This window comes from Bombus vancouverensis, chromosome 11, assembly GCF_051014615.1.
Source record: "Bombus vancouverensis nearcticus chromosome 11, iyBomVanc1_principal, whole genome shotgun sequence".
NCBI classification, from domain to species: Eukaryota; Metazoa; Arthropoda; class Insecta; order Hymenoptera; family Apidae; genus Bombus; species Bombus vancouverensis.
This window is the reverse complement of record NC_134921.1, coordinates 11661732-11673319: the sequence shown is the minus strand read 5'-3', so window position 1 is coordinate 11673319 and position 11588 is coordinate 11661732. Positions and strand designations below refer to the sequence as shown.

The following is an 11588-nucleotide window of genomic DNA, read 5'->3' as shown; positions in this document are numbered from 1 at the left end:
GCTATCTATCTGGTATAACCACGTGTTGTGGCAGGACCGTGGTTGTAAGTAGTAACTTATGACCTTGTGACAGTGATAAATTCAATTTGAGAGTTTTTATGGCAACAATAATATTAGCTAGCTGCTAAATTTGATCGGATTATAATCATAAAGTTCATGTAGATGTGTACATTTCACGGTAATGTTAAAAAGTAATATTGTATTATCATATTGATAAAACATTACAATATAACCTATAATTCGCCGGTTACACTGTTTATTTGTAGTTTATAAATTACTATTGTAGTATAAATTACTTTGTTGATTATAATATGCAAGTTAAATATATACTATAGTTATTTATCATTATATTTATATGTCTTTATTGTTGTATTTACATAATTTCTATTTCTGTACTATTTACATAATTTCATTTAATGATTATAGATGCTTAAATGTCAGGAACCAACATCTGCATTTGCAATGTATGCTATGAAACGTAAAAATGCAGAATTATCATCAAATTCAAAGAGATTAAAGAGAAAACACAGTCTTCCAGAAAAACGAGTAGGTTTAAAAAATGATGCACATTTGAAAATACGAAGAAAGGCAAAACAAGCACCTGTGCATAAAAGTGATCAAGAGATAAATAAGATTCCAAGAACAATAAATAAAATTCAAAATGTAAATGGAAAGAATAATCTAATATCTAAAAAGACTAATTCTTTTGTGTCTTCTAAGAAAAATAAATCAATTCAAAAACCAATACATAAAGGAGATAAAAAAATGGCTATAATTCCTAGTTCAAAGAAAATTGAATCAAAAAAAAAATTAAGAAATTCTGTTTTAATGGTAAATAGCGGTGTTGCAAAAATGAAACAGATTAAACAGAAGCAACAGAAACAAATTAAAAGCAAAATATTAATAAAAAAGAATACTCGAAAGACTGCTTATGCCAATTGTAACATAACTGAAGAAAATCATGAGAATCCACTAATAACAAGTCGCTCGATGTTTGAATGGTTAATACATCCTATGAAAGTAGAAGACTTTTTTGAGTAAGTTAAAAATAGTTACAAATTATATGTACTTGTAATTAACAATAATTAATAAGTTAATGAGTGATATACCATTTCTTTTTCCAGAAATAATTGGGAAAAAACACCTGTCCATGTAAAGAGAAATTTTCATAAGTATTATAAATTGCTTATGTCTACTCCAATGTTGGATAAAATATTAAGGGAATCTCATATTTTATTTACGAAAAATATTGATATTACCTCGTATGAAAATGGTGTAAGAGAAACGCATAATCCTGTTGGCCGTGCAATTCCAAGCGTTGTTTGGGACTATTATATGAATGGATGTTCTGTTAGAATGTTAAATCCACAAACATACATACCAAAGTTACATTCCTTAAATGGTATTTTTTATGAAGAGAATATTTATAACATAAACATTTTTTTATATAAACATATGGAACATAACTTCTCAGTTCTATAATGAAAGATATTTATTATTTTCAGCCACGCTACAAGAATTTTTTGGCTGCTTTGTTGGTGCAAATTCCTATTTAACACCCCCTAATAGCCAAGGTTTTGCTCCACATTATGACGATATTGAAGCCTTTATATTACAAATTGAAGGTAAAAAGAGATGGAGATTGTACAAACCACGGAATGAAAATGAATATTTGCCAAGGTATTCCTCGAAGAATTTCTCACAATCTGAGATTGGTGAACCTATATTAGATACAGTTGTAAATGCAGGAGATTTGTTATATTTTCCACGAGGAACGATTCATCAAGGTGAAACTATTGACAATACACATAGTCTCCATATTACATTAAGTGTTTACCAAAAAAACAGTTGGGGTGACTTTTTGGAGAAGTTACTTCCAAATGCATTAACAACTGCTATAGAAGCAGATAGTGAATTTCGAAAGGGATTACCTATTGATTACCTAAGACAATGTGGATTTGCATATTCTGATATTCAGAACAGTGCCAAGGATGAGTTCAAGGAAAGAATAAAACATTTATTTAATAAATTAATAGAATATATTGACATAGATAAAGCTGCAGATTTAATGGCAAAAAATCATATTCATGATTGTTTACCACCTATTATTTCTGAAAGTGAACAGGAATGCTCTGCTGTTCAAGATGGCGAAAAGATGATTGAAAATGGAATTGTTGAAAACAGGGTAGAGATAGAACCTGATACTAGAATTCGATTATTAAGGTCTCATTGTATAAGGTAATTTGAGTTATTCCCTAATTTTTTAGAATTATAAGTTAATTGTTTGTAAGTTTAATATTTGAAAATTTTGATTGATTTTGCATTAAAAAATCATACAATTATGACGTTAAATTTCGAAAATTTATACTGGAACAAAACTACTATTCAAAAGTTTTATTTCTTATTATTAGGTTAATTAAAGAGGATGAGACATTTAGGATATATTATTCGAGTGAAAATTCTAAAGAATATCACGAGTATGAACCACAATTTTTAGAAGTTGGTGAAGAATTTGTACCTGCTATACGAGATATGATATTGCGATATCCTGACTTTATACGCGTAGAAGATTTGCCAATTGATAGTGAAGATAATAAGGTAAACAGAAAACTACATAAATCATTTCAGAGTAGCATCATAATACAGGAGAGTCTCTCGCATTTTAACTAGTAGAGACAATTATGTTCAAATTTGAAAGGCTCAACTGTACATAGAATGTTTTCTATTATTTCTATTCAACAAATAATTTAATATTTTAAATTATTTTTATTTAACAGATACAGATAGTTAAAGATCTTTGGGAAAAATGTCTTCTTGTAACAGAAAATCCATTATGTATTTTGGAATAATCACATATTTTAAATAATATGTATAAAAATCAATAAAAAAATAAATACTAAAGCTCAAAGGTTCATAAAAGTATTACTGCTATCTTAATTTTGATATATGTGTATAAAAAAGGTATGTTTATATTACAATTTTTTCAATATTTGTATATTTATACAATATTACAATCATATAACATAATAATTAAAGTAATCATAACAATTTTTAACGAAAATAGAATTAATATATCGAGTATTTCTTAATCAAAAAAATAACAATATTTGACGAGTCATTGCATGGTATGTATGGAAAAAATTTGATTATTTATTATTGTAGTATACAGGATGATTTTTTAATTACCTGAAATAAATAATATACTGTTTTGCAGATTAAAATGGATTGTATTAAAAATTACAGTTTTTGTACATTTTAGTTGAAGACAATTGTTACAAATCAATTAATTAGAAAGAAACAAAAGGTCTTGTTTTTCGTATGTTTTTGACATAAATTTATATGTTATACAGGATTCTATTAATTATTTCATCGGCCAAAGGCGTTGTACTAGATGTGCTTTTAATTCTCCAATTTGTTATTCCGTTTTGCTTGAGCAATGTGATCTCTTTGTCTTCCAAGTACATACTCAATATATCCAAGGTATCCATCATGATCTAAGTCATCTTCCCTCAGTACTCTGTCTACAAGTTCTTTATAACAGAAATAATTATTACATTTTCAGTATTTCATATCTTAATTTCTATATTTCTATTACGAAATTTGTTCTAATTCGAATACATAATTGTGGATATACGCACCTACGATCCAAGGCAAATCATCTTCGTAATCCATGGTTCTGGTATTTTCACTCGAACTTTCACGTTCAGCATTGGCGAGTCTGTTCTCGTGAAACGTATGTTGAATCGCATAGAGAATTTCTAATCCATCCAATTTAGCATTATTGTCGATATCGTGAACTCTGAATGAAAATTTAGATATAAAAATAATTTTTGATACTTAAAAAAGAAAGAAAATACGAATAAATTTGCTAGTCAATAAAAATATTTAATTTACGAGAGATAACCGAGCATATTTCCTTTAGGAAATTCTTCGCAATAATGACTGATAACGATATTATTAAGATGTGCAAATTATTTACTGTAGCACTGAAAATATAATATATTATTAGTATTACAGACGTACTTGAAGTAATGGAATTCGATTTCTTGTTCAGTCATGTTCGAAAAGTCCAATTGATCCGCCATTGATCCTATGTCTTCTTTTAAGTGGCTGAAATTTTAATCCTTATATTTCGAGCTTTCGCAGTGGTAAGAACTATATAAAAATTATACAAATATGGATAAGGTAAATAATACTGGAAATGCGCAAAATAATTGACGATAAAAATAATGTTTGTTGATTATTGCAATATTAAATTCTAAAAATGCAAAATTGTTAGAAGTTTAAAACTAGAGTAAAGATAAAACAATAACAAAGTGAAAAAACGAACACATACTTAAATAAAATTATGATACTCAAGTAAATGAGTTAAGTGTTAACTAACGTAGCATCCTGTAGTAGTTGTGCATCTTGCGTTATTTTAACATCTTTCTGGGGTACATAATGGTGATGAGAGACAGGACTTCGTGGATGATGAGGTCCACGTAAACCATCACAAAATCCGACGAATAAACCGATCAGAATTGTAGGTATCATTTGTTTGTCTGTAACAGTTTAATAAAGAGTTTTTCGTAATCATTATATACACATATTTTTTTTATTAAGGCGATCGAGATCCTCACGAGAGGATTACTATCAGTATGTTATACTTTATCAAACAGATTACAATTACAATTATGTGTAATGCACTATTTCCTTAAATTGCTAGTATATGTGTGTTATGCATTCGACAAAAATTTTAAACAACGCGCGAAAACCGAGGAAATATGTGACACTGCGTGATATTTTTTACAATGGTCAACAACAATAGGACCTGCTGAGACACTCTGATCGTCTATGTTGCCGTGACATTGCACACTGCCACTTGTAGGGGTTGAACACCCCTTGGCTAGCGACAGATGGACGGTAGAGGGGGTTCTAGTAATTATTATGCGATTACCCACAAGCCCATTGATTTAGATTGGACCCCGGGGGGTACAGCGTACGATGCTCTGGGCCCGTCTTCAAATTTGCTACACATCACTCGTCAGGAACTTTGCGATCAGTTAAACCCCTATGAGACGTGTACACTAAAAGTCTATGCATTCCGCCTTTCTTCTTCTAGTTTAGTCTCCGACAAATAAAATTTAATGCGGCTAAAATAATATCTCTCTGTTATATTAAATTTATTGTTTCTTTAAGGACTGGATTTATCAAAATGGTCGTTTATAATACTTATGTGTGTTAAAATAATCAGATTTTATATGAAGGTTTATTACGAAAATTTTTGAAGCGAATGAAATTAATTGAAATTTTTGAAACATCTAAAAGTACAGGCGATACCATCGTACCAGTATTATAGTTATTTGCAAAGAGCGTCAACAGGAAAGAAAGAGCAAACGAAAGTGTCGTTTTCAGTCATGTTTGCACTCAAACTGAACACTCGAAGATTTGTGTAGAGAACAAACGAAGATAGGTGTTAAAAGACACGCGAGATTGACAGGAAATCCAGGGTACTTAGAAATCAATTTTATATAGGCTTACGGTGGTCGAGTGAAAATGCATATGTTGAGGGGGCCTCGAGGGGCTTTTGATGCAAGTGGACCCCCCCGGGGTATACACCCCAGTTGGAACAGTACACCCTCGATTCCCTCCCCGCGCTTTGGTGTCGAAATCTATAAATAATTTATATCATTTGGTCCATTCACTGAAAGAGCCCATATGTACCTGTGTCGCCTTACAGGGGACCTGTGACCGCTCCAGATTTTTTCCGCAGAATATCGTTCAGATCAAGAACCTCAAATATTCAAATATATTATGTCGCTATACAATGTACTTCGATACAAGTAACATATGCACTATTGGAAAATTCTATTGCATTGTTCAAATATTAAATGAGCCGCTCAGAAGTCGTACTAATCAAGTCCATAAGCTGAAAAGTAAAGAAAAATAATGTCATTAACGCATATTATTTTTAAAACACGCTCTAAAATTTATGCTTATATACTAATATAATTTTCGTACGATTTTGTTACATCATAATGGTAGAATAATAATACAGAACGTAGTAATTACTTGTCAGTACATAATTTTTACTTGTCATTCATATATGTAATTAAATCTTAACATCTTGTTAAAGACGAGCAAATGTTCGAATACTTTCGAGCGATAATGTATATTTTTAAAAACCCGCCCTCTAGCTTTTAAGATTCAGCATCCGTGACTATCGAAACGTAATCTCGAATCGAAGAAGTAGAAGTCAACCCCTATTTTAGCTCGGATCAGGTTATTCTAACCTAACCTTAATTTGAGACGAGACCAAATGAATGTTCTCTTCTACTTAAATCGTATGAATTTAATACGCGTAATTAAATTAATAAGTAGAACGTGCTCTTTACCTGGATTTGCCGTGGACTATCTATCAGTTATTGGCCTACGAATATAGGTCGAACTTTCGTTCGATTTTTCTCGGTCGATCTTTTCGACAATGTTTTCAACTGGGTTGTCACTTCCGTAAAGCGCGTGACATTTATCGACGTTCTTTATGGAGTTTGCGTATTTGAAGAGTTGCTCGCTACCGTTTTTCCTTAGAGCGGGTTATTTTACTTTTGAACTTTATAGAAAATATCTTTCGGAAACAAGGATCCAATGCATACTAAAAATTGAAGAGTCACTACCCCTGCGTGTGAACAGTCCTAACCCTCAAATGGTATCGTTGGAATATGCGCGATTACAATAATGTGGGTTATAAGTTAAGTTCAGTCTACTTTTATTTTATGAAGTTCTATTTTATGAAGTTTTATTTTATGAATTAAAGTTTCTATTACACTATGATAAACTACCTTGTTTCGAAGTCATACAAATTTACGCGTTCTATCATTACTCGGTCCTCAGTGGATCAACTCTTTCAGAACTCAATAAATTTTAAGAAAATACGTTAAACTGGAATGGAATAGTTTGTTTTATTTCATCATTTTAATGCACAAATTATTGTCTATACAATACAATCAACCTTCATCTTGTAGGTAAAAAATTGTTTTGTAATTTTATTTTCTGATTCTCGTTTTTTTATGTATTTTAATATTTTGATTGTAGATCACGTAATTTATTGCTCTTTTATCGTATATTTTATATATTTAAGTAAACATATATATATATATATGTATATAGTATACATAAGTATGTTGCATTACATATATAATATATGATACTTAAAATTTAAAAGCTCTTCTAATTTAGATTTTTAATTCAAATTTTTGCATTCAATTAATATATTTAATATACTTTAATTATTTTTCTTTTGTTAGAAGAAAATAATTATTATTTTCACTCTCGAGTTGAAAAAATGAAGCTCTCAGTTGATTAAAGCCGATATTCTTTACCACATAGTCGGTATTAAAAATAAAATACATTTTGAAAAATATTTTTTAACTGTTCATTGTCGATATATTTTACATTGTGTTCGATGCACTTTTCCTGTATAAATTACATTATACTTTGGTTTTCTATGATGGCTCATTTTTTCCTAAAATTGTGAGATGCGGCAAAATCCATCAAGATAAAAAATTGGCTGAAAATGAAGGTATAGACATCTCTTATTCGTTTTTTTTTTTAACTAACCGATTATTTCATTAAGTTCCTAATGATAAAATAGCAGAATGCTGATATTTCATCGTCAAACTATTGTCAAGTTAACCTTTAGATATTATGGTTTGTCGATTGTAACGAATAATTGACTGTTCAGATACTTTCGTGATTCACTGTACATATATTTGAAAATTTATGTTCAAGTGCAGCGATAGAAAGGTGACCGCGAAGTCAATTCTAAAGATAATTAAAAGTAAATGCCCATGGGATCGATACATAGAAACATGCTTTAACGAATTGCAAGTTCAAAGAGACAATTAAAAATAGGAGAATCAAAAACGAGCTATAATATAGACACGTATATAATATATATATATATAATATGTACATGTGTAGTTGAACGACAGTTCAGAAAATAAAGGACCGTGTGTTCGGTTTGCGCCGACGCGGACAAAATAGAGGCAGAAAAGGTGAGCGAAAAAAGGGAGAAAAATGAGAAGATGAACGGAATAGAGAATCGGTGGAATACAGTGGAGAGAGGGTGGAAAAGCGAAAATATGGCTAACGTGTTCAAAGGAAAGGTGGAGGAGCGGGCGGAGGGTGAACGAGCAAAGGAAAATGGAGGAAGGGGAAAACACAGGGAGAGAAAAGTATGCGAAAACAGGGAATAGAGAGGAAAACAGAGAATTAGACGTTACGTGTGCAAGGATCAAAGTTAAAAAGATGAAAAAAGAAAATGGCAAAAAGGGAACGAAATAGAGAGCGTCGGGAGGAAAAAAGGAGAAAGGAAAGGGACGTTCACGAGTTAGGAACAGAGAACGAAGGAGAATAGGTATGGTATACATGTACGAAGAGAGGCAAGGAAAGAGAACGAGAGAGAAATTGCGGGAGGAATGAAGAGGAAAGGGTGCGTGTACGGGTATGAGTGTATGTATGTTTGTATGTGTGTGAAGAGAGAAGACGAGGGAGAGAGAAGCAAGGTACACGGATGGGTCTCTGGTTGCCATGGTGACCACCGTCGCCTAAAGCTATGCTTTTATTGATTCCAAGCCGCAAACAATGTACAGGAGTGGATGTTTCGCTCTGTTCTCTCTCTATCCGTCTGGATAGTGAGGTATTAACGTACCCCGAAATACCGATACCCATGGGCACGTGCCCCAGAAAAGCAGGGTCACACGAAGAGTCCTTCGATTAATTTGCAGAGAACAGCAACTGAATGTATCTTCTCGTTCGGCTTGTACGTTTCAAGTCCTATCTAATCGCGTACGAATAATCACAACGTTCTTGTTACAAAAACGCTACGAGAATATCGCTACGGAGGAACAGTTCTTTAAAACGAGGACCAACGATCTGTCGTAGGACTGTTTGCTCGTGGTACACCGAAAAACCAAATCTTTTCTCTTTATCCGTAACCACCTATTCAAAATCGAATCAATAACAACGAGTGGATCAACTGATGCGAAAGTCAGATCGCGATTGAGTTTTCTACCCGATTACAACGAACAGGACCTCCTATCGTGATATCTAGATGAACGGTATACCGTCTAGGGAATGCGTTCCGTCTGTGTGACGAGCCTCTGTCTCCTTTACAACTTGCAAAACATTACGTAAAGGAGTATCTGTTTGTCAATATTTTATTTTCTATTGTGGTTATCACATTTTGCGTAATTAGATTATTTAAGGTAACACGTTTAAGGTAAATTTTAGTATAAAATGTGTACTAGTGGTTTATACTAATTTTACTTTTGTCATATAACGATAAAATTTAATTATTTAACGATCAAAACTAGTTTAATCAAGACTAAACTGATTCGATCGTTGTCGCCGAAGCATAATTTCGCGTATTTTCAAAACACGATGTAAACGTAATTCCAAATTTCTTCGATAGAATATCTTTAAGTATTTACGTCGCTTTTTTTAGAATTCACGTGCTAGAAATATTCGGTAGAAACTTAGGGATTAAGTTTCCATGTTTCTTCATAACTTTCCAGATTACTTCCGCGAATGATTTGAAAGCCGCTTGGAACGTGCTTGCTAGTTTAAGCGTAATACTATTTAAAGCTTAATTAAATGTCAGGACGAAGTTAATTAAAGATTTAAAAAGTCGTTCAGAAGGTATCTACTCCCATTGACTACATAAATATTAAGTTGTACTTCAACTTCTAATGAATTTCCATTTTTTGCTTTGTTACGCATCAACACTTTATTTAAATTCAAACTGCTCGTTATCTGAAATTTCCTCTAGAGAATAACATTTTGTTTGTAATAATTGCATCAGTTTAAAATATATAAAACGCTTTGAAAATGGATATACTATAATTTCCTTGTAATTCGTCCAGCTGACTTTAATTATAAAGCTACGATTAATGGGAAAGTACTTACCGTACTATTTTATTCAGGTCGTTTGAAAGTAATTTCGTGACAAATTTAACGTATCATTACTTTTCATTTCAGTTTCGCCCATTTTCGATCCATTAAGATTCGATTTGCAACATCATTTTTAATTTTATACATTATGTCATTAGTTAATTACAATTGCGAAATGAAACGATAAAAAGCTGTTAATTATCTAATTTAAAGAAGTCCTCTTTCTTTAAATATCAAATTTCGAGCGTCGTTTGAAATAGTCCTGACTCGACGTCTGATACTTACGAACCCCTGTTCTAATATTTATGAGAACGAGTACATGTACATAAATCAACGAAATTGCGTTAGAAAAGTCTCGCAACTTCTCCACCTTCTAAATTATAAATTATTTTCTATAAATTATTTTTGTTTTTTTATAGAACGTATTCGTCTCGTTACTTTTCTCGTCCGCAGTTAAATACTCGTTTTAATCTATTTCATCTTTCAGTTCACTGAGAACACAACGGAAGGCGGAAAAAGAGACAAAGAAAGAAAAAGGAGAAGAGTACGAGAGAAAGAGAGAGAGAGAGAGAGAGAGAGATTCTCCTCTTGCCGCCACAGAGCAAGAGAGAGAGGTAAGCTGTTCAGCCGTGTATTTTCGATAATTATTCGACAGTCGATTTGCGTGCGGATGCAGCGTTGGGTGATACGCGGAATAGAGGGTGGTTGCAGAGGGTGGCAGCAGCATGGGGTGCGGGCGGCGGCGCGGGAGGGGGGCAGAGGATTTCGAGAGTCGCGTTCAACCATCCGGAAGCTATGAATATATTATTTGACGGGCAGTTTCGGTAGTCTCCGATCGGATGGAGCATCGATCATGGCTGGCGCATCCCTTTGGGCCATTTTCATGCGTCAGAATGCGACACACCTCAATCGAGCGGCTGCCGCGAAATGAAAAAAAAAATACTGCTGTTAACTGGCGAAATACTTGTATGAAAAGCGCGTGACCTGGATTTCTGTTCGGGGGAAAAAAACACGCAGAGTCGTAGGATTTGCTTGTGGCGGCCGAGCAAAGTTGCGAAGTGCGGGTCAACAGGTAGGGCCAATGCACCCTGCTTTTCAACCAGGTTCCCGTAAATAATTGCCCAACATATTATCGTACGAACAATACGCGAGACAAATTAAGCGATTTCGGTGAGACAATAATCGAGTTGGTGGCAAAGTAACGTCGGTTTTTGATCGTACCAACTTCAAGCGGATCGTATATTACGGTTTACGAGAAAATCGTTTTCTAAGGACGATGTTTTGTATTTATAAAACGCTTGAGCTTCCTCTAAGCTTAAAATTCAATGTTAATCGAGACAGCTACGAGAATTTCTTCCTCGTCCTGCCAGTTCGGTAGAGCGGTGTCATCAGACTCTGTCACCATTTTCGGTCGTTGTAAAATTATTTGAAGCGAAAGAATATAAACAGATTAATTTACTCTTTCCAATTAGAATCAGTTTCGCCGTGAAAGATGCCACGGAGAAGTTTCCACAGAATAGAGGGATAATCAGAAAGAACGATCGATTAAATAACAGCGTAAATTAATCTATTTTTTATATGTACAAAGCCGACATTACTTTCTCGTCGATCCGATATTAAAATTCAAATACTGGAGGAGAGGTTCTACCGTGCTA

At 33.0% G+C, this 11588-nt stretch overlaps 2 protein-coding genes across 3 annotated transcripts; one reads left to right on the top strand and one right to left on the bottom strand.

The window, feature by feature from the left end:
• NO66 (Bifunctional lysine-specific demethylase and histidyl-hydroxylase NO66) lies at positions 1-4581 on the top strand. Of its 2 annotated transcripts, none has more exons than XM_076622691.1 (6): positions 1-191; positions 427-1037; positions 1125-1402; positions 1506-2238; positions 2412-2598; positions 2778-4581. In XM_076622691.1, the coding sequence occupies exons 2-6, from the start codon at positions 427-429 to the stop codon at positions 2847-2849; spliced, it is 1881 nt and encodes a 626-aa protein (XP_076478806.1). In that variant the 5' UTR covers positions 1-191; the 3' UTR covers positions 2850-4581. The 2 variants fall into 2 exon arrangements, with proteins under 2 accessions (XP_076478806.1, XP_033185862.2); XM_033329971.2 differs by having other exon boundaries at positions 2-178.
• On the bottom strand, positions 3207-4536 carry LOC117154728 (multiple coagulation factor deficiency protein 2 homolog). The gene is made up of 4 exons (XM_033329970.2): positions 4385-4536; positions 4024-4110; positions 3639-3799; positions 3207-3530 (listed from the first exon to the last, which is right to left on the bottom strand). Exons 1-4 carry the CDS (start codon positions 4534-4536, stop codon positions 3400-3402), a joined length of 531 nt encoding a protein of 176 aa, XP_033185861.1. The 3' UTR covers positions 3207-3399.
• Positions 4582-11588: the final 7007 nt, after the last annotated feature.